This window comes from Salminus brasiliensis, chromosome 8, assembly GCF_030463535.1.
Source record: "Salminus brasiliensis chromosome 8, fSalBra1.hap2, whole genome shotgun sequence".
In the NCBI taxonomy this organism is placed as follows: Eukaryota; Metazoa; Chordata; class Actinopteri; order Characiformes; family Bryconidae; genus Salminus; species Salminus brasiliensis.
This window is the reverse complement of record NC_132885.1, coordinates 18,469,971-18,494,575: the sequence shown is the minus strand read 5'-3', so window position 1 is coordinate 18,494,575 and position 24,605 is coordinate 18,469,971. Positions and strand designations below refer to the sequence as shown.

The 24,605-nt window shown below is 40.7% G+C and overlaps 1 protein-coding gene across 3 annotated transcripts in view; it reads right to left on the bottom strand.

The window, feature by feature from the left end:
- The window catches only part of tsc22d1 (TSC22 domain family, member 1), a 37,695-nt gene that overhangs the window by 2,277 nt on the left and 10,813 nt on the right, over positions 1 to 24,605 (bottom strand). The window contains exons 1-2 of one of the 3 annotated variants that reach the window (XM_072685937.1): positions 5,623 to 5,939; positions 1,260 to 1,311 (exon numbers count right to left, since the gene is read on the bottom strand). In XM_072685937.1, coding sequence (XP_072542038.1) covers positions 1,260 to 1,311; positions 5,623 to 5,783 — 213 coding nt within the window. In that variant the 5' untranslated portion in view covers positions 5,784 to 5,939. Of the gene's footprint in view, positions 1 to 1,259; positions 1,312 to 1,872; positions 2,199 to 5,622; positions 5,940 to 24,605 lie in introns of those variants that run through there. The other 2 variants (XM_072685939.1, XM_072685936.1) reach the window with 2 other exon arrangements.

Below are 24,605 nucleotides of genomic sequence, written 5' to 3'. Positions count from 1 at the left end.
CCTGAGAATTTTCTCCTTCTCACACATGAGAATTCTTCTCATTTCTCATTGATGAGAAAAGTCCCCCAGAAACAGTGGGTTAGATCCATGATGTGTTTTTAAACCACTGATTTGTTCCCGACTATGCTCTTATAATGATGAACCCCACTGTCCTATGTAACTGAACTAATCACTGGTGAACGTCAGAATCTTCATGAAAACTGTGCAGGTGGGGTTTAAGCAGATATCCAAACCTGAGAGCGGATGGTGAATAAGGCCCATTTACTTTTCCAATAATGATAAAAGTGCCTAATTAAACGTTTGTACAGCACTGAAACTGTGCGTCTCTCTAAAGTTTGCCGCTCACTGGAAAACAAAAATGAATGAAAATGGCTTTAAATGCATTTTGGATCAAAGCTCTTCATCACAGCATCGCTTCACTGCTGCATCTGTACCAGCGGCACAGATAATGGTGCCTCATAAAAAAACAAAAAACCTCCACTACACAATTCCATACCATACCCACCAATAAGCAATTAAATACATAAGTTAATAATAAAACTGCATCAAAAGGTGGGAGTCAATGAGACACAGAGTTTAGGGAGGCCGGTCAGGATCCACCTGCACACCTCCACACCTCCACTGTGCTTCACTACAGCACAGCGTCACCGACCCAACAAAATGGCCGGCCCCCTCTCCACCATCCAATCAGGGCCCGAGATATTTTTAACTGGGTGTAAAAGCTTCGAGCTTTGCCTAGCAACAGTAACGAGGCGAGGAATGGCGTGAGCGCAGCTCCCACATTCACAGACATTACGACAAAACCAGCCTCCGGGTTTTCACACAAATATCAGCACGTAAAAAACACGTAACGCCGCCGTCCAGCTCCTGGGCATTGGTTTTACGCGGTCTGCTCATGAAATGTAGCTAGATTCAGTTCCTGAAACGTGGTGAATTCGCTCACCACTGATTAAAGCAATATGTGCATCACAGCTGATATTCAGTAACAGCTCTATCTAACCTGAACAGAACCAAGATATTAGAAACAACACAGCACTGACAAAAAGCGCCGCGAGCAGGGGGCGATGCTGGCCTGAGGTTTGCCAGCGCTGGTTATGTAATTGTGTGTAACACTAGCAGTGTATTCAGTAAACGCGGGTGGTCGAGCCACTGAAGAGCATTAGCTAGCTACAATCACTGGATAACATCTGCAACCACTCTGTATTTGACTCAGAAATGAGTATCTGTGTGTAGTAGGATCGTAAAAAGCGCACACTTACCATTGCTTGTTCGATTTTGTTGTCTATGGCCACAACACTGGCACCCGAAGAACTGAAAAACAGAATCACACAAAGCAATAATTAATCATCTAGTTAGTAAAAACAGAGAGACAAACACCACCAATTCCATAACCTACATTAGCACTTGTATCTCCTTTCTGTGGCGAAATGCTCACAGGACACCATTTAGCTACAGTCTGCTCGTCTTATTTACGAAAACAAACAAAACGGTTCCAAAGTGAAACCTAAAAATCACTGCATCCTTACAGCAACACAAATACCGGCCAAACCATACCCGTATAAATGTAGCTATAGCCAACTACAGACCAGTCATGTATATCCTAGAGGTAAAGCATCGTGCACAAGGGCAAGCAGGCAAGCCAGCCAGCCTGCACTGATAACGTTACGTTAGCACCTATGGAAAAGGCAGCGGAAGCAGCAGTCGATGAAACCTCAGCAGTAGGCTTTGATTAAAGTGATGAAGCACACTGCTGTATTTTTACATTACTACCACCCAGTACAGAAATCCAGCGCATCTCTATTTAGACCATATACAGCAAAAAGGCATTTAGCTAGGCATTTCTTCTTAAAACACACACGTATGCCATTTTACCTATTGTCGAGCCTCACGGACGAAGTCTCGGTCCCCAGCAGTGATGATAAAAACGATATTGAAAAATTTCTCAGCTGACATACACCAAGATCCATCGCCACTGAGTAGCACTGAGAATTCATGCTATTTCGTCCATATATCTCGACGCGGAGGCGAGAAAATAAAAGCCGTTCGCACTGAGCGAGTATTACATAGTTCGGTCACAGGTTACAGCGATCAAACCGAGGGGGAAAGGGGACCTTCGTAAAGAAAGCCCTGCGTTTCAGGAGACCATACATCCACCACCGCTGCACAAAGAATCTCCAAGGTCAGCTCATCCCTGCTCTCGTGAAAATCTGCAGCCTGGGCTATTTGCATAATTTATCCAAGAAAAACAGCGCAGCCCTGCACCCCATTGGTGGAGGGCGGAAAGGATTTGACTAATTTATGCGGCCACGCCTCCACTCCGAGCTCAGTCGACCCAAGAGGCATAATTTATTCAGGACGCTCCCTCCTAATAAGGACATTCCGGTTGGCATGGGAACAATACCTTCAGCTCTGAGCGAAACGCACAACAGTAAACACTCACAGTCTTCAAAGGGATATAATTACAACACATTACATATAATATCGCCTGAACCACACAAAATAATAATAAAAATACATGGATCATTTTAGCACACATTTTTAAAAACTTGATTAAAGGCATCTAAGAGCACAGCCATGCCTAAAATGGCCTTCCAGGTTTAACATGTATATGCTGCCACTTGTTGGCAGTAAGTGGAACAGCAGCGAGCTGTGACATGACTACTGTTTTCAAAGAAGCAAAATCCACCACACACACACAAAAACACACACACACACACACACACACACACACACACACACACACACACACACACACACACACACACACACCTTCTAAAGCCAAAGTATTATTGGAAGTGTACCATTAGTCAATTTGAGAAGCAAATTACTTAACCAATCTCATGTGAGCTTTCGGTTTCCAGCGATGTGATTTACATTAATTCAAACTCGCACATGCTCTGGAAGATCTGATCTGCCTGAAGCCAAGAAGAGGCCAACATAAATTAGTATGGAAACCTTTCCAGTATGAAAAATGTGGCTGCCAGTGTGGCGTTACTGCACAGCTAAGAAGCCAAATTGTGCTATGCTCATGTGAGATGTTTGGTGTGTAATGTCCAAAAGAGTGCTGGCAACAAACAACGGTCTTTCATCAGCGACTCAAATGTAAAGACCCTGCCAGGTCAGCCCACACAGGCATTAGTCCGTTAAGAAGCAGAAGAAAAATTAATGTCCACATGAGCAACAGCAAGACACACCTAATTAAATGTTCCCTTGCAAAGAGCTGTTTGGATGTTAGCCAGAATTTTATGCCATGTCATATGACGGATGTCAAAATGCATTCACAACAAACACAGACAAAATTATAATTACACAGCATACGAATAAGCCCAGTAGAGAAATTCTGCTTGTTTTCTGAAAGCTGATCCTATTTGCACAACACTTGTAGGCCTGTTGCAGCAATATGCTGTTATTGTGCTCAAATGTAAAGACATCTAGTTGTGACAGATTTATGATGTCCTAGTCATAAGATCCCTGTCAAAGCGCTAGTAAAACAGTTACTAAAATACGTCCCATTCATAGCGTGTTATCTGGGCTTCTTGTAGGAAGACCTTCCTGAAGCATCCCAGGATTTTGATCAAAGATGAGCACTCACAACCAGATCTTTTATGAATGCCAGTCTTGCAATATGATGCGACTGAAAGCAATACATATACTGTAGGTAAATTGTGACCATGCTATAGTATTTTTGAGCTTGCATAGCATAGTTCACTACTACGACCAAGTCTTGGCTTCTTCAGGTTCTGCCTACAGAAGTACACAACCATCAATTCTGTTGGCTTCACTTTTTATTGGCCACATTGTGTGTTTACACCAGTCAGAAAGGAAACAACATTTTTGCCCACTCTCCACAACATGACAAAAGTGAGTTTCAGGTGAAAGACATAATTTTCTGCTGTTAAACAAAACTGTGATGCTTCCAGGCACATGTTTAAAAAAGTAGTCCAACAGTTTATCTGAAGCATTTACAAGTTAATCATTGAGAGATCATTGGAGGTTTCAAAGAAAGGCAGACCTAAGATCACCTACCCCTAAACACTATTCCAGAACAGTGGTTTGTGACAGTCAAATTATTTTTTTTCCAACCAAACTAGGCAGTTTTGGTCTTGCTGAGTAACCAGACAATCTGATGATAAAAGTCATGCTTGCAACACTACTGTTTATTTAACAGTGCTGACTCTCAGCGCTTCTAACCAACTATTTAACGGTCTGGTAAAAAAAATAACACACAAAACGAGTCAGAAGGACCACCGTCGTCAGTAAATATTATTTACAGGCCTATTATTAGCTTAGGAATGAAAGACCCTGCTGTAGTTCCTCTTTTAAACCACCTCAGCAGTTGGGCCTTAACAGTATCTGGTAGCCATTCCATTCTAGCTGGGTGAACTACTGAGAAATCTTTACAACTCTCAGAAAGTTCACATGGATTAGTTCCAAGCAGCAGTAAAGGTCCATTTCTTGGGCTAGGTAAGTTCATGGTCAACCATTAGCCATCATCAGACAAACCGTGGGCTTTGTACATGCCTTCCCACAATGTCACTTGAGTTCAGGATTACCAAGGTCTACATACTGTATTTTGTAGCCTGTTTTGGTCTACAGTAAATATAGACCACTTATCCCAATTAAATGTAGCAGCACAACAAATGGGGACAAAAGCCAAGCGGCTCACGACTCGACAAACTCTTCCGGGATTCTTTGACTGGAAAGGGATTTAAGCAATTACAGAGTCCAAATATACCTCTTCTCTCCATGGCCTGACCTCACTGCATAAATACAGCTTTCCGACTACCGTCATTCAAAAGACTTACTGCACGCTGATGCTCATTCATTCTAAGACACAGGCTCTAAACCACCTTGCTTGTTTAGGACCAACCACAGCGCACCTGTACAGTCAATGCCAAAACAGACCTTAATAAGATTGCAGACACTCAGTGTTGTCTTGTTGGCAATACAAACCTAGTGCAATAGACGCATGGCAGCAGAAATAGTTAGAAAACAGAACTGCATCATAGGCCACCTATAACAACGGTCAATGACAGAATTTATTGTCAGAGGCCATACATGATAAACACAGACCTACAGCAATTATAATTACATGAAATGTAGAAAAATGTGGAAATATATTTTTAGATTTTCTCCCATAGATACTTAAATAAAAGCCATAGTTTTTTATTTAAAACCTCATTCAAACCCTGTAGTAAAGTATTTACTTATAACTACAAAAAAATGGAAAATGGAAATTTATTATTGAAAATGATCAGTTACAGATGAATGCGACACTGTTGTATTATAGTAGTGCAATACAGTGTATAGAATAAATATGTAACTGATTATTTTAAATAATACATTTCCAAATACTTTGTAATTATAATTAAATACTTTACTACAGGTTTTGAAGAACTAGGGTCTTCATTTAAGTGTCTATGGGAGAAAACAATAAAATCAATAATGAAATAATAATCAGACCATGTTTAGTGAATTTGTTTCAAAAGGTATCATTCAAATCTGGGCATCAATTCAATATGATTTCCATTGAACAGCTTCATTGCCACCTCCAAGCTTAAAGACCTGAAAACGGTGCTGCACAACCCGTTTTGCTCTTTTTTCAGCTGTAAGGCGCTTTACCTCTTCAAATGCTGTTCCAACTCCCAGAACAATAGCTTCATGGCCATTTCGTCCCGGCCCTGCACTTGGAGAACCGTTTCTCTCATTGATGGGTCAATCGGTGCTCCTCCACAAACAGAATTTACTCCACTACTCTCCACCAGGCTCAAACACAAACACATCGGTGCATTGGCCAGTTTTTTCCGCTCTGTGTCTCTCAGCACTGGCAGAGAAGTGCAGCAAGGCTGGGTTGAGGGTTGTGCGTGCCTCTTTCCGATTGTCTCCACTGTGCTGGCTCTGTACGTCTTGCAGGCAGATTCGCGAGTGATTGATCGAAAACAAGAGCAGGGCGGCCGTGATGTCACGTCATGTGACTCACTGTTACATAAACCTTCAGCAGAGATTAAGATCTTCCCAGTGATCAGTATTTTTACAAGTTGATGCTTAGGAGGCTGCCGCCCACACTGCTTCAGCGGCCACCCAAATCTCACCTATCCCAGCCCTCTCCCTTCTCTCTCCTCTTATTTTCCTGGCATGGCAGCTCGTCGTTCTCCCCTTCTCTAACAGCGGCTTTAGAAAGAGACAGGCCCCTGCACTTCAGCCTGGACTTATCTTGTCACTTCTCATCAGTATAGTAGCCCCGCGCAGGCTTAGGGTGCCCACGGCTGATGAGGCACGCACACGTCTCCCCAGGCTTAGGCCGCTTGCAGCGAAAAAAAAACAATGCAGAGCCCAACAATAGGAGGGATTGTACCTGTTCAAAGAGCACGGAGTGGGGGCTTTGGATGGTGCTGAGGTGCAGCTGTGCTTAGATGCTTCTTTATGAGCTGCAAACACATCATCAGCATCAACACTGAGCTTTAGGCTGATGCAACAGACACTGAACGTAGTTTTCCACTTTAGGGTGGTGCTTCCAGCACTGACCGTAGTCTTGTGTGGCTAGCTATGGGGTGCAGGATGTACTCATTGCTTTGTGGAATTGTGACACAGGACAAATGAGCACCACATTGCCACTCTGCGTGAGCGTGTGCGTGTCATTTTGCCATTTGGGCTGACAACAGCAGGTTGCACAACAGAGCTCCATCCTGTATTCTCCAGCTCCTACTCGCACAGTGCCGCACATACAGAAAAGACTGGACGGCCTCAGCAAGTTTCACCCGATAAGCAAGAAAAGAAGCATGTGAGAACTGCGCCAATGTGCAACTACTGGTTAGCGCGATTTCTGCGTCAATGGGTTTCTAAGAAGATGCTGGCAGGGCAAGGCAGTTGTAAATTCCAGGACACAATAACCATGTTTATGAGATTTTCATACCCAGGTTATAGTCTTAATCCTTAAAATGCAGTTTATGTGTTTCATGAAATGACCTTCAATTGCTGTGTACATGAATGGCTAAAATTTCCATATAGATTTCCCAAGATATTTTAGCTAACATTGTCTTTACTTGCTTACTGTGTTACGATAAAAAGCTCAAAATAGTCAATATAGCATGCATTAGTGTTGCTTTTTCACCAACAAAATTGTTAATTGTTGTCCTCTGAAACCTTGTCATTGTGTGGCTTCTTGGTATTCTTGACAGTGGGTGAATAATCTCCTCCATAGGCTAATTTTTAATAAAGGGCTAGTCAGGTTTACTTCTCAGAACATGACACTGACGAGTCTGGGACATCCATGTACTGGGAAATGTGGCCGCAAGTTAATTCGTAATAAGTAGCACTTTATTTGCTTTAGCCATAACCAACACCACAACACTACTAGTCACAGAGAAACAGAAGAGCATCTCCTAGATCAAGTGTTTAAGGAAGTGTGAACAGGCTTCCTCACACGTTGGCGGTTATATAACTGTGCCAGTGTGCATACAGAGGCAGCAGGTATAAGTAATGTGGAGTGAAACCTGGTATTAGTAGGATTAGCCCAAAGACAAAAACAACCCGGGAAGAAGACCTGGGTCAAATCGCTGAAGTGGACTCTTCTGCAGAAGGCATGAAGAAAGTGCCTGCAGTTACAACAGTAAAGGCTTTTTTCCCCCCTTTTTTTTTGCCCTCGCTGCCTGTAGCAGCACCAGCCCGCGCCTTCCCTCCCTTTGTCTGGAATCACTGTAGCCTTTATATAAAGTGACAGTTAAGGCACTGTTGTGATGTAAGATGGGGGAATAATAAAATGCAACTTGTGTACCTCTGTGTGAAATACAGTATTAATGAATCCACAGCTGTGTATATATGTGTGTGTATGTATATGTATATATATATATAAATATAAATATATATATAAATAATAGAAATATATGCTCTGTTCTGAAGTCTGAACGTAAATACAGTGGTACAGTGAACGCTTTCCAGTGAGGCAGGCAGTCATGCACTGAACGTGCTGAGGACAAGCTCCAGTTAGCTGATCAAGTGAGACAATAGCTGGGACGTGACCGATTTGGGGGAACCATGAGGGGGTTGTTTACATTGTACACGATGTTCTTGATACAGACGGCCAGTCAAGCGCAAGCATTACTTCCACTCGAGCTCCTAACGCGATTTGTCGACTTCGCTGTATGTTTGCAGACGTGGTCAAGATGGGGAGTTTCCTTGTCTGGGGCTGCCACCAAAACTGAGAAGCTTCAGCGACGAACTTAAGAGCACATTCTTAACGTATACCCTCTTTGTTGCTAAAACGAGCACCCATTTTCAGCCATTTTAAGCCTTCTAAAAGACATTTAATAGTCCACACCCCACATCAAAGCACGCTGGGAAAATCTCTGAAAATCCAGGTTAGCCTAGATGTTTGAACAAACCGTCTATAGTTCCTGTAGCCTCAGATCTCACAGTGGCTCATAACAGCAATACTGTGGGCCAAAAATCCAGTCATTATATTTTCATAACACCCACAAATCAAGAGCGTTACACTTGAGCCTTTAACTATAAATCAGTTATTGTGAAACAGCCCACTAGAAAGCTTAATTGCACGCCTTGTTCTTTTGAAATTACTGTCTGCCATACGCTTTATTACTTTGGATGAATGCAGCAGCTGACCAAACGCTCCCAACAGCACAATCAGTTGATCGGGAGCCAAGGCATGTGTGGAGGAGACATTTACTTTCCAAGTGCTGCCACATAAAACTAACAAGCATGTGACAGAAAAGAAAGCATTTAGCCATCCCACAAGGCAGATGGCTATTTTGCTTTAGACTTGAGGGCAACCTTTTGGAACACTGGGTTATCAGTAATGCCATCACTTCAGCATCCTGAGAAACAGCATTAGTATTGCCTCCAGTCCACAGATATGCAACACACCTCAAGCTACCCCAATATGATGTACACTGTATGTACAATGTACGCCCATCACAAAGAACTACAGTAAAAATATTCAAATCTAGTCATCATAGCCCTTGAAAAGTAGTTTAATCTAATAACCGTTACTGATCTCGCCAAACCAAATGACAAAGCTGGTTTATATTTAGCCGACTTGATCATCATCTGCCTGACGTTTTACCACACTCCTCTTTCTGGTGCCCATTTTCTATAATAGGGCAAGTTGTCCATTCCCCCAGATCTTATGAGCTCACAACCCCGCCCTCTCTCTCTCCATCTGTCACGTCACTCCGTGACGACTGTTCCTCTCCCTGCTGCTCTGTCCTAATTCCGAGAGGAACATTAACAGGCAACACTAACCGGCGGGATCCAGTTTGCTCGGGACTCACAAGCCCTCCCTTCAAAACTAACAGCGTCTGTGGATCACAAGAGCATCTCAGTCTTGTGCTGGCCTGTGGGTGAATACACACCTGCAACATCGCAGCTGGTCTGGAAGCAAAGCCCACAGCAAAAATGTAACGCAAAAAAGTGCTGGGGTAGTGTCCAAGATGGAGAACAAACCTCATATCAGCAGAGTGTTGCATCATACAATGCAAGTAAGCCAAAAAATGATCACTATATAGATATTGTTGATGTCCAATGAAAAACATGCATATCCAAAAATGTGAGTTTACAGGAAAAGGGAAAAAATGTTCTAAGTGTAAAATAAGAGTTTATTCCATTATTAATTTAGAGTATTCCTACTGGTCTATTCAGACAGAATTATTTACACAGTGTACAGAGCAGCTACAGGGTTCAAACCATGGAGAAAACTAAAAGCAGACAAAAATGGAGACTCATTGGGCAGAAGCAATATTTAACGTAGAGTACTACGAAATTGACATGTAAAGTTATGTATCTGGTCAATAAGTGTAAATAAACACTAGCATTAGACAAAATACAAAGAAGGTGTCCCAGCTTATCTACTGTCTTATCTACTACCAAAGCTCTCCTTGAGAAAAGGCATGTATTTACAGTTGGTATATAATACCTAGATAATCTAATCAGTCATTTTTGAAAATGAAAAAAAAATTGAAAATGAAATTAGGTGGGCTGCTTAAACAAGCCACAAATCCAAACAGTCAAACTGAACTAACATATCAATAACTAACTACTTTTTAAACATTAGTTTACGTGTATTTTTAAACCTCATCAAGTGTTTTACAGGAAAGAGATACTGAGAAACAGTTTTAAATAACGTTTATGCCCGCCTTAAGACTTTTGCAAAGTACTGCATGTACACGATTTATAATCTTCTTGAGCTCCACAATACAGCTTTTAGGTCTGCATTGGGATTCACTGAGAAATGTGCACCTCATGTCCAGAGTAAAGCCCACGCTGTGAGGTATGCTGCATATGATGAGAGTGCAGTAGGTCTGAAACTGTACACTGTAAGACTATTCAAGAGTGGAACATTTAAGGATTTAACTCCTTTTCAGACTGATACAGTGAATGAAGTCAGCAATTCTCAAAGACACAGTAAAGTCAGATCATTAGTGATAGCATTTAGACTCTCAGTTTGGGTGGGTGACTCAGAAAGATGCAGCACCAAACCTCAGAGGCCTCAAAAGCCTGGTCTTGCTGTAATCTAGCACGGATAGAGAACCTTGCGACTGGACATTACACTTTCATACAGAATCGATTAAACAGCAGGCCATGAGCATCCACTGACCTGGATGAATGCTAATTCACCCCCCCCCCCCCTCATACAGACACAGATATTCATAAACAGGTTGGAATGTGGACATACAAATCAGGATCTGTGCATTTCCACTGCATAAAGGCTTCATATGAACAGGACACTGATCTCTAAACATGTACTGCATATTCTATACTAAATATCCAAACACAAACTATATTAAACACATTGAAATTACTTCATTAGTGATAAATGAATTTGATTAGAATAAAAAAGCTTATGCGTAGCCAGGCACAGGTGGTGAAGTGAAGCAAAAAGCCTTCTCCTATTCAGCAATCTCCCATTCCTCCCATCAGCCTGACTGACAGAATGCAAAACTGACAACACCTGGGACCTAACGAAAAGGGGTTTTCCATCTAGTTCTCAATCAAGTCTGCTCTGTAACCCTTTCTGGGCCGACATATGACAAGCATGAAGAAACCTCAAGCACAGCCTGTACCCATTATGTTACATAACAGCTGTTCATTTGGTGTGGGACCCTCTGTTTGCAGTAATCTCTCTTAGTGCAGGAATATCGAGTATGCCTACACTCCCCTCGCTAGGCCCTCTCTTTTGTGGCCTTTTGTTAGAGCAGGAAGGGGGTGTGGGCGAAGGGTGATCGGGCACACTGCCTCCTTCCGCAAGCCTGGCAGGAGAACAGAGGTGTGCTGTTTACTGGAGACAGAGCAGTGGCCATGCAGGACTGAAGAATGCCTCAGTAAGAGAGCATCGGTGTTCTGGGAAAAGGCTGAGAGTCTGGAATAAAATCAAATTTTCAATGGACCAATATGAGGCATCACAGAAGCATGAGCTAGTCAAAATACAGAGCTGCAGCTTTATATTTTACAAGGAATACAAAGCACTGATCCTTGATTTGTCTTAAGGAGGAGACTACTAATTTGAGATTCTCTATGGTAATGATGATTTAATCACTCTAAATGTAAAATGGTTTCATAAAGTTGTGCTTTTGGAAACTTCCACTTTGGTTTGGTTTGGTTGTAGTCCCAAAAAGGCAAATCGGGCTCTGTGTTTTTAGTGTCCTAAATGTGAAATGTGGCCAATGGCAACAAACAAAAGGAAATTACTACCCCTGCAATCCCTGATCTTGATTAAAATAATAATAATAAAACAATAATAATAATAATAATAATAAAGAAAAGAATATATATCACAGTGATCTGAATTCTGGAAAAGATCCCAGGGCTTTGAATAGCATGACCAGAGAGTGCACAGGCACAGAACAACTGCATGCACCTTAATAAGTAACTAGCAACTCTGATCAAAAGAAAGACAAAAAAGGAAAAGCCCAGAGAGTTGACCACACTCTGACGTGGGTTGTATTCATGTAACAGAAATGCCTTGAGCTGCAGGAAAGTATGGATATTGATCACATCAATAACAACATTTGTTGGGTTATGCTTAGTTGCTCTAACAGGTCTGATAAAGGGAAATTCAGACTACAAAGTTCTGCAAAACCAAAAAAAAAAAAAGTCACTTATGAGGTTATAAAAGCGTTTAAGGTTTGCAGTAAGATGTGGAAAAGCAACATGCAGAAATAACAGAGTGGCAAATATCTGCTAATAAATGAAATACAAACAATTACTGCTGTTAGCTGAAGGCATGAGCTGCATTTTCAGCTCAGCTGGCTAAACGGCTAAAATGTTTGACCACCTGACCACAGGGGGAAAAAAAAGTTTGTTTAAAAGGTGGGCTTTTTGGAAGGTGATCTCCAGGGTGAAGGTTCTCAAAAATCTGTATGTGTTTTCATCTGGACGCTTTTGAAAACGCTATGGCTGTTTCTTGTGTCATAAGCTGCTTTAAGACTATATGTGCTAGATATGGCTATATTTTATATAATAAAATATTTTGCATATTTTATTAAATTTGCCGAGTGAGTGAGTGAGTGAATGAATGAATGAATAGTGGATGAATTGTGAGGCACGTATGATCTGGCAATAAGATGCAATCGAAAGGCCAGACTCTACAGATTCTGATTTCTGCACTTTAACATCACAAATATATCAATAGAAACACTGAGGAACATCACTTTTGACACGCTGGTGCATTTGTAGACTTGAGAGGGTTAGAGAACACCAGTACACACAAAGAACCCTTAATGAAATGACTGTGGATTTGACCACATGGCCAAGTATCTAATGATTTTTCTTCAGATAATTGCAGCTGGCAGTTCTCAAGTGAACTATTTCAGCAATATGGCCTTGAGACTTTATGTTCCACACTGAGGAATGTCATTACTACTCAAGGAACAAGTCCGAGCAAGCTGGAGAGCGAAAGCAAATTTAATTATTGGCAATCATCTGATGCAATGAAGAGGGTGTGCCACAACCTGTAAGCAGCATGCTTATCATAGAAATATGTACAACTAGATAGTATTAAGAGCCTCAATACAGTGTTTAATCTAAACCCAAACAGCGTCTTCCACAAAGCCATGTTCAGATGTTAAGGTGCTTAGGTTTTTTCAGCAAGGATTAAACTTAGCTGCCAGGTACGGCTAGTCCTGTTAATGGATGGAAAGTCTCCTGCAAAGTCATTTCAGTCACATTTTCCTTGCAGACTTTGTCAACATATCGTGTCAGTTAGCACTCGGACACCTGTGTGTCATAACCCTGATCAGGATTCCCTCTCATTTAACACTCAATGTCAAAGAGACTAGTATCCCTGATTACTGTATAGGATTACATCAGACGCAAAGCTGTGACGCTCGTATCTTTACCATAATCGGGCCTTAAGCCCTAAGCACTGTTCTGGGCTTGGATGAATGTTTACGCACTGATGTGTAAAAAGGCCCTGTGCATTTCGGACACATGCCAAATGACCAGGAAACACTGTTCATCAGAGGTGACCGGCAATCTAACACAGCTGAGTTTATACAATAGAATCATCAGTGCAAAAGAAAGCATCTGAAGAAATAATTTAAGGTCATTCAATTTAAGGTAATTCAAGCCTGTGCCCCAAACTCTTACCATGGGTAGTATTTAAAACAGCCAACGGCTCTAGAACACTCCAGCAGTTCCAGCCTTTAGGCCAAAGCATTTGGAGTGTACTTTGAGTGAGCACTCGGAGCACAATGATCTGAATTCTGGAAAAAATTCCATGGCTTTGAATAGCATGACCAGAGAGTGCACAGGCACAGAATAACTGCATGCACCTTAATAAGTAACTAGCAACTCTGATCAAAAGAAAGACAAAACAGGAAAAGCCCAGAGAGTTGACCACACTCTGACGTGGGTTGTATTCATGTAACAGAAATGCCTTGAGCTGCAGGAAAGTATGGATATTGATCACATCAATAACAACATTTGTTGGGTTATGCTTAGTTGCTCAAACATGTCTGAAAAAGGAAAATTCAGACTGCAAAGTTCTGCAAAACCAAAAAAAAAAAAAAAATTTATTATGTGGGTTATAAAAGCGTTTAAGGTTTGCTGTAAGATGTGGAAAAGCAACATGCAGAAATAACAGAGTGGCAAATACAAACAATTACTGCTGTTAGCTGAAGGCATGAGCTGCATTTTCAGCTCAGCTGGCTAAACAGCTAAAATGTTTGACCACCTGACCACAGGGGAAAAAAAGTTGTTTAAAATGTGGGCTTTTTGGAAGGTGATCTCCGGGGGAAGGTTCTCAAAAATCTGTATGCGTTTTCATCTGGATGTTTTTGAAAACGCTATGGCTGTTTCTCGTGTCATGAGCTGCTTTAGGACTATATGTGCTGGATGTGGCTATAGGGTCGCTTCTGTGCTCAGTAATGTCAGATTTAATTACATCACCACCAAATACACAAAATAATTTCTTTGTTTATCATTAGATGTCAGATAGTTTAAATAGAAACTCAGAGCTTTGGTAGAATCAATCAACCTCTATAAGAGTGCTGAGAGGTCATGTAAGATTTATTTTTGTGAACTCTGCTCCTTTCACATAGAGTAAATCACTTTTCATGAGCAATACAGTCAATTTCTTACTATGCCCTTAATAAAAGATTAAAAAGATGAGGGCAAGAAATATTGACCTATGTAATAATAGACCTACTGATTAATTGTAGAAAAAGGCATTATTTGCAGCTCTACCTTCATCTGTCCCTTTTCAAATTCCTGCATGCAGATGCAGATGTTAATGTAAGAAAATGTGACTGATGATGATGCGAGTTAGGAGAACACAGCAGGCAGAGAGCGGAAGAGAAAGAGAGAGGAGGGCGAAGCAGCAGAGCCTATCCAGTTTAAACCGGTCCACTGTGACCCTGAGGGTCCCTATAGTACTGATATACAAGACAGCCAGGCATTTCTCACAGAGTACAGTACATCATTCATCCTCCTCACTGTGCCATCAGTCTCCTACATCAAAAACCAAGCATTTTATTTGTGCTGTACTTTGACAAGAAATCCTCAAACGAAATTTTAATTAAGAACAGCACATGGATCTTATATTGAGTTCTAAAAATACATTAGATAAAATGATACTATTGTGATACAAAATTTAGATATTGGCACATGCCTATTGTCTAGGACAGAGCAAACGGTCTTTACAGCTTATTAAACAACCTAAAAACGCTTGGCTATTTTCTTATAACCTGTCCTGTGAGTGAGGGAGATTTACGGCTGACCGTAATCTCAATGCAACAATTCTAAGGAAAACTCTTCAAAAAAGGTAAGCTACATATTTTCCTGGAAGGATGAAACTTGTAAGCCAAGGGGTTTCTCGGAAGAAAACAGAGTAAGGAGGAGTGTAACCTTTTCAGGAGTAACTTTTGCCCTCATAAACATTCACACTGCTACTGTAAACAGTCAAATGCCAAACAGAAAAGCTTGTTAGCTCCAAAGCTGAGTCACCGTAAGTCACCGTAAAGTCACCGTAACACTGAGTGGAGCACAGTAATAAAGGGTATTTAATTTCCAGTCTGAGAGCCAATGAACAGCAATTCTAAATGGCAGCGCTTCTGACGTATGGAGGTAAAATGATGAGAATGACATTTTAACTAAGTTCAGTGGGGAAAGAGCGTTGTTGTGATGGTCATAGCATACAAGCATGTTTTTACACCATGAATTGTTCTTGTATTTCACTACATTTGCATCACTAAACCTCAGAACTCTCCAGTCCACATTCTACCATCTCATCATGACAGAGCTCACATGATGTGGCTGAAAATAAAGACACTCTGAATCACGAAGGTAATTAATGTTAAACAAACAAACCTTTTCCCATGCACAACGCTAACCCCCGGTCTTATTACACAGCATACGACGACAATGACCGTATAAAGAAAAATGTCTGCCTGAGTCATGAATCACACTTCATTTCTCCACCCTGTATTCTCCCCCATTTAACTACCTCAAACATCTATTGTCACCAAAACCACAGAACAGTACATTTTCACATATGGATTTTTGTAGAAGAATGACCAAAGACAGATCATCAAGTTAAAACTGTACCAGGTCCATGTTTCTTGCAGACACAAAAAGGACATGTGTCTCTGAATGTCATTCTGAGCTGTGTTCTGCAGAAACATGTGGAATGCCCACACATAAGCACATGCATAGAGAAAAGGCTGATCTCAAATATATAAAACAGTGATCGTAAACTCTTTGGATGGAGGTTCAATACTGCTCTCTGGTGTACACTGAAGGTATTACTGACTATAAGCTACAGCATGAGGCTGGACTGGAGGCCCGAAGAAGAAATGTGTAATAAACTAAATATTAGCCCTGCATTAATAACATATTTAAACTGCTTTCTCCAACTCATCTTATTAGTACAAATATTAAAGTACAGTGAGCGACGTAGACCTACATCAGCTATGGAAGAAAACATCTATTAAGAATTGAAGAATAAAGGCAAGCTAGCAAAAGCGTGCACAATATTGGCAATGCTCATTAAAATGAGACGAGAACGGAACAATTTCTACTAATAATAAATTTACCAAACCAGGACGTCTTTTATTTGATCTATTCCCAGTGGTCCTTGTATGTCACGCTATGTTCCAGTTTGGTGTGCCTAATAATGGAGCTGAACATTGCATTCCTTCTGTGGTGCCGTGAGCTGTGAACAAATGTAGCACACCAGGGTGCATATTCATAAAGACTCTCACAGTGTGAGCGCAGAACTAGTATCAGATTTCTCTCTAATTACACAGGCCCTCATCTCTAACGCAAATGTTTTCAATTCAGTGCGTTCACAATGTAGTCATGAAGCAGGATGCATTGGAATCTATTTTTGAGTTCCTGGTTCACTGTACGGTTCAAGTACTTCTAAGTCTCAGACCTTACTTAGCCTGTTAGGACTATGGCTATTATTGCTTGGAAAGGCCAGGCGATTGCCAATTTGGAAGTCTTTTGAGCACTCGGACTCCTCAAACCTTGTCCAACACCAAGAATTCTCCAGTTCCTCTAAACAGCTGCCTAAGAACGCAGGAGAAGACCATTGTAGCAATCCTAGACAGAGCTGAGATCACTGTTTCCTGAAAGGGGTTTTCCCCTTTCAGGAAACAGTGATCTCAGCTCTGTCTAGGATTGCTACAACAGCCAAGCCATGTTTGACTGTAAAAGACCTTCAGAAAGATTTAGCTGACTCTGGAGTAGGGATGCACTGTTCTACCGTGCAGAGACACCTGCACAAATATGCCCCTAACAGAAGAGTCGTCAGAACGTTCCAGTGTCCTCACCACAGAAAAGCACAAGGTTTAGCCAGGACCCTCAGTTCTTCACAGTGCCCCAACCTTAGCATAATAGAAAAGATAGATAAACCTCAAAAGAGCAGTACAAGCATCTCTGTAGCCTTTCACGAGGAAGTATTTGTAAAAACGTGCCATAAAAGTATATAAAGCTAATATATAGAAATACACGGACACTGAAACGTCCTCACGGTATACAGTAAAACGGTCATTCCGCCCAACGCTAGACTCAATTGTAATTTGTGAAATTAAGATGATGGCCGATACAGTGTAAGACAACAGGACTTGCACATTTTGTAGTACACCCTTTTATTAAAAAAAAAAAAAAAGAAAGAAAAATTGAAGTGATTCTTTGGTACGGGTTCTTTGATAAACAACCATGACAACAAAAAGTGATTTTAACGGTTAAATATCATTTAATTATTACATGCTATTTATCTAGTTACAGCATTCTTGTCCAAGGGAAAAACAAAAACAAAAAAACCCTCTTTAAAAGAACCTTTGGTCCTATATAGCACCCAACAATCTGATCCATCATAAAGACTGGTCAACATCCAACTACTTTAATAAAGTATCAATGCAAACATGACGCAGCATATCAATTCAGAGCATGACTAAAACACTGTCTATTTATGGAGATAATTCAGTAATTTGCATTTCCTTGTCAGACACACATTTTCAGATTTTCAGTCTGTCAGATGATGCAAGTAAGACATCACTGATATTCATGATGCACATTAGAAGAACACAATGGATGTCGTCTCTCTTAGGCCAACTGCATATCACACAGTGCTCATACAGATGCACAAATGTCCCTAAGAGTGTCTGTGATCTGTAGTAGTATGTAGCATTGTAGTTTGCTTATTGTGACCCATTTGTTTTGTTTATAAGGTTGTCAATTATAAATTTGATAGTACACTTCGGACATGAATAATATTTAAATACACAATATATGGACAAAAGTATTGAGACACCTACACTTCTTAATTCCATATCCATGACAGTGGATTTAGAATAGGATGTCTTTAAAGCTTCTGTAGGTGTAAAATGTATCAATACCTTGGTCCATGTCGCGTAGGTAAGGGGACTATTCTTTTTTTGATAGTCAATAAATAGCAAAGTTGTTCCAATGCACAAAAACCTTTCCCCAGCTTCAAACAAGTCACGCCAGACAGTGTTTATCTGCATCTTTTTTTCCTGCAGATCCCATTTCCAGGCAAATATTAAAGAATAAATCTCTGAGAAACTAACAGATGTACAAGTATAATAAATAATATATACAGCTCCGGGGAGGGGAAAAAAAGACCACCCTACATTATCAGTTGTTTTGGAAAATTAACACTTGCATTGTATTTCATAAACCATGGAAAACATTTCCCCTAAATTCCAAATAAAAATGTTATTTAGAGCATGACAACATTTCTGCAAAAAAAATGCAAATAAATTTTTATAATAATTATAATGCAAAGAAGTTATTATTGAAATTTAAATAACACAGTACTAATATTTTAACTTTGAGATCATTCAAAAATCACCATGGTGAAATAACCTTGACTGCCAATCACAGCTTCCATGTCTTGGCAGGCTCTCCACTAGTCTTTCACATTGCTGTTGGGTGCCATTCATAGTCTGCAAACCCAGGTAACTCAGCTTTGTTTGATGAAATGCCTGGAATAAAGTGGCTGCCATACACGTAGAGATGTAAATGTAAGCATATTTCTTTTTCCAGAGCTGTATATTATATATTGGCACATTATATATTGAAAACAACTGACCTTTTCTACTGCCTTAGCAGAAATATGAACAGTTTCACATTCTCCATGTTGATGAACATTAAATTTTAGTTATGTGTGTTTGAGTTGTAAATGGCCTCTAGATGGCGGCAGAGACAATCAAAACCTTTTAGGAAGATTATGAAGTAGTTCCACACTCAGACCACTGGATGGCGTCAAATAAAGAGTACAAATGTGTCCTAGATGCCAGATGACTCAACTCTGCACTGCTCCATCTGCATCTTTTGACAGCTCGGGCATTCCCAATCAATACTCTTCTTTACAAAAAGACAAAATGTCAGTACAGCTAATTACCCAATCAAAACCAAGGAGACCGTAGGTAGGGGTTTAAAAGCTTTGGAGGACAGAACTTAATGCAACCTGAGACATCAGGTCCCAAAACAACTAGGCCGGACTGAGTCACGTGCAGACACTATTCAGCAGTTTCTGAGCTGTGATAAGCAACAATCCATCACACATTGATGGGTGAAACTTTGCCCCCTGTCCTGGCTGAACAAATAGTCAAGTTACAATTCAGCTGTTAGCATAAGCTCTTACACTGAAAGATAACAATAAAAAAAAATCAGCATGGTTTGAAGTGTTTGAGGAGGTGCTACCAAGGGTGTGATCTTGCTCTGAGGGCAATCTAGCAGTACTTTGCCAAAGCCTGTCTCATGGTTTCAGTAGGGAAGAGGATGAGTCATATTTTGTCATGTGAAAACTATGCTGCCTGCCACACAAGCATCCATTGAGCAATGCTGGAGTGCCTGAGTCATGATGCTACAGTGAAGCTACATTTCCTTTAACAGATGAAAGTTTGGCATTTGTTTAAATCCAGTCTGTAACCAATCAGAACACTGAGATCATTTTTTTTGGAAGAAATGCTTATAGTTTCACTTAAAAAGTAAGTAATATAAATAAATGCTTCACTTTCACAATAAAATAAATAAATAAATAAATAAATGCTACAAAGGTTTTCTGAGTGACGCCATTGAAGAAACACTTATGGTTCCAGAGAGAACCTTTAAATTGGTTATGAGCCTTTTTCAGTTCTTCAGATACATACATTTTCTAAAAATGTCCTTAAAGAAACCAAAATCAGCTTTTTAAGGCACCACTCATTGATGATAGCACTATATGCCAGGCTGGCAAACGGACTAAAAAACAACCACACACAATTTCACACCTGATTCAAATCCGATGCTGATCACTACGGGCAGAGTGACCGCTATAGTGCAATCAACCTTAAGCTGACCAAGAACAACATTTCTCATTTCTGTCCTGACCAGTGCATGTCCTCAGAGAACCAGACTGTTATACTAACAGCTCACTGACACGCTTATGTAATAGATGACTGCCTCCCTCCAGCAGCCTCTGTGCCTCTACAATCAGGACAGGATAGTCAAGTGGGGTGACTCGACTGTGCTTCTATTATCAGAACATGATCATCATTTTATCAGGCATGTGAGGACATGCATACCCGTGTGCACACCCATATTTCAGGACACAGAGGTCAGGGATTACGCCTTGCATGGACGTTGGATGGAATCTACAATATTTCCCAAGTAGTGGTCGTCAACACGACCTAATGGGGAATGGGATCATTTCCAAGGTACACAAGCCATCCCATGAGAAGTCTCTTGTCTCTGTGGTCACTTCTATTAAAACATACAATGAATAATCAGTCTCTGTGTTAAGTTAAGTTTTTATATGCACAAATCTGCCAAATGCAGAAGTCCAATCACAGCGAACCTATAGGACTTAAAACATAAGTCTAAGTTAAGATGCTACTACACCATTACATGACAGGAAAAACATCATTCACAATGTAAAATAAAACATTAGTATTTGCATACTAAGTTGACTTGGTTGTCTATAATATGCTATCAAGTCTTTAGTTTGGTCTTTAGTTTGCACTGGTCACAAAAAACTAATTACAGAATATAGGCTAAGTGTTATTAGCAGTACTGGCAGTTCACACTACTGTGACTGAGAGTGGGCTACTGCTGACATCCACACATGAATGAAGTGAGGACAATGCGAGCACACCACAGCACTCACTGTGTGTGTGTGTGTGTGTGTGTGTGTGTCTCATATTACCTGGCCCCACAGTGAATGAGCAGTCTGTGAGGGCTCAGAGGAAAGTTCTCCATCAATACTGCATGAATGTCACAGGATCTATGCCTGCTGCTTACTTTATACTTTACAAAGAGCAGCTTATGTATTTGGACATGTGGAAATCAATAATATGGTACGTGATACATAAAAATTAATAAACGTCTGTTAAACGTCTGGAGGAAAACAAAGTACAGTTTGTATCATACACACAGACACACACAGACACACACATCCTCCCCTACAGCTCGTGTCTGCTTCATCACAGCCAAGCTGCTATTTCACGATAACACATGGCTGAGTAATTATATATATATATATATATATATATATATATATATATATATATATATATATATATATATATATATATACACACACACACACACACACACACAGAGACACAGACACACACCTGATGGAACAGTCAGTGTTAAACAGCAGACTGAGTGTTAAAGGCAGGGGAAAAAGGGGAACCTGAGCCACTTTGACAAGGGTCAAATCGTGATGGCTAGACAACTGGATCAGAGCCTCTCCAAAATATCAGGTCATTAGGCAGGTCTTGTGAGTTTTATCTGGCATGCAGCGGTCAGTGGCCAACCAAAAGTGGTCGAAGAAAAGACAATCAGTGAACTGGTGAAAGGCTCATGGCAATCCATGAAGGCCCCACCTCACGACTTCCAGGACTTCAAGGATCTGCTGCTAACATCTTGGTGCCAGATACCACAGGACACTTTCAGAAGTCTTGTGTAATCACCCAGATGGTCAGGTGTCATACCAAAGCAAAAACTGTTTATCTCCAAAATGCCAACTTTTCAAGCAGTTTTAGAGCTTTTCAAGAAAATCATGACATTTTAACACAACTTAAAAACTTCTAGATTAATTTCTCAAACAGCAAACTGCAAAAATATGAAATGTGATTTTATAGCACAAGCATAAAAAAACTGAGATATTTATACCAAATGACAGGGTTAGGCAAACTGCAGTATATCCATCATGTCCTGAGTGTTCCCTTTAACTCACGGCTATGATTCAGCCTTTGTAAACCATACCAGATAGAATTCACCCACTGACAAAGGCTGAGCAGAGGAGGAGTCCTACTCACCAGCCCCAACCTTTTGTTTCACATGAATCATCACAGGTTTAAATAGCCAACATCCAAACGTGTATCGATTAGCCTCTTGACTCAATATGTTTTTATTTATTAACCTATGCAGTCAACAATGCAATGATATAAGAATGGACTGACTGACAAAATATTAAATGTCAAAAATAAATAAATAAATAGTACCCAAATAACTATACTATAAAAGGATAACAGAAAATCCCCCCTTACTGATATTAATCTTCTGAATAAGCCTGAATGGCTACAACAATCTAAACAACTGCAGCCTGCTGATGTTAGCAAAGTTTGGCTTAGGTGAATCATCTATCAGGAATGGGGACTTGGCTCAGTGTAGTTTAAACAATAACTCACAGCACCTGTCAGACAACCACCTGCATAATAGCCACATTCTCACAGAAGCCTTGGAAACAATCTCAGCTCCCACATAAACAAATAAAATAATTATAGGGTTTCCACCATGTCAAGGTGGGGGTGGGGGTGGAGCATGGGGGAGATGTCTGGAGCTGCGCCAACAGGGATGGTAACTGCTGAGACTAGACGGTAAATGGTACCTGTCAGTGACTGAGGCAATGTGTAAAGCTTTAATAATACTGAAGAGCTTTATGTGAAGAGCTGAATGTTAGAAAGGTGTATTCCATCCTGGTCCTCCAAAGAGCGGGAGAACAGGTCTTATAGAGTGTGTGTGTGTGTGTGTGTGTGTGTGTGTGTGTGTGTGTGTGTGTGTGTATATGTGTGTATATGTGCAAAAGGCCTGAAGGGACAAGGCTATGATTTGCAGAAAACTAAACCCAGCTCAGTGAAGGAGCTCCAGGCACTGCAGACTCAAACAAGCTTAGGCAGAAACCTCAGTGAAGTTCAATGTTTAGAGGGCCCGCAACGAAATGAAGGGAAGCTATTAGCAGAGACACGCAAGACTGCAAAGGTCCACCTAAAATAAATCAGATCAGAATTTTCACTCAATTTCACTAGAAGTCAATGATCCAATATGCCACGATATTAATAATACACTCCAGGTATCCAAGATTTGAGTGTTTGCTTTCATTTGCCATGTGACGTCCTGCAATGTGACTATTGTGCATGCAAACACAGCACCGACAATGCTGAAACGATATGTTGTGAAGGCCTAATATCACAACAAAGAAAAACAAAATGTTTTGACTAATGTTTAGTATAAAACAACTAAAATAGAACATGCAACTGAGTGGATACTTAATGGAGGAAAATTAAAAAAACAAACTGACAAAGTTCAAGATGGTTTGTAGTTATATTTAAAAAAAAAAGCGGTGACTAGTGGCACATAGTGAGTATTTCCCCACTTCATCCTTTGCCTGCAAAGCACATCAATCAGCTGTAGAAAGCCAGTCTACTCAAAGTGAAAAGTTGTGTAAATATAATGTTACAGTGCATATATTTTCCATTTTGTGTTGTCATTTTGGTTTAAATTTAATGTAAAAATGAAGAAGAAGGAAAAAAAAAAAAAAAAAGCACGCTGAAGAATTCAGCAGTTTAAGGGGTCCTTGTCTTCAATGCACATGATACCTCAATTAAAAATAACGGTTTTGAATTTGTGGGCGTGTCCGGTGGGCGACGGCCTTAACAGTTGTATTTAAGCAGCACACAATCGGTGCGCTGCAGGGCTGTAGGCTTACTTTTAAAGTTCGAGTACTGGTGTGTTAAGAGCCAAAAACATTTAGCAGCATAAATAGCCAACGGAAGTCAGTAGGCTTTCATGCCTCATGTATGCCTGCATAGAAGCTAATGAGCTAACACTACGAACAAGTACAGTGTTGGATGCTGATGAGGACTGCCAACGTGTTAGTTTGTCAGATAAATACAGTTTCAGTGTTTCAGAGTAATTTACAGCTAGAGTAGTTTCAAAGTGCACCATCTCTGCTTGCCAGTCACAAACAGTCAACAGAGTACTTGAGTACCTGTGCACATCCTTAGACCTGACTACAGTAGTACACCAACTTCAGCATAACACCATATGAAGATCATCATCTATGTTGCGGACAAAATACAGAGAGGGACAAAAGATCTGATCTTGGGTATGCATGGACCACTCCCATTGCGAGACGAGCCCTTGAACAGATGGTCAGAAGACCAGTGGGAGAGCGCTGTAAGGAGATGGGGTCATTTGGGAACACTAGCCGTCGGCCAGCGACCCAGACAGAAGCACGGCCACTGCTTCCAAACTCCAGCGCTGACTGAGACCTCCGGCACTGTTCGTGCAGATAAACATAAACATTCAGGCCTTCATAAGTAGTTTTCCATTCTGTGTGAACCTAAGATAGAGGA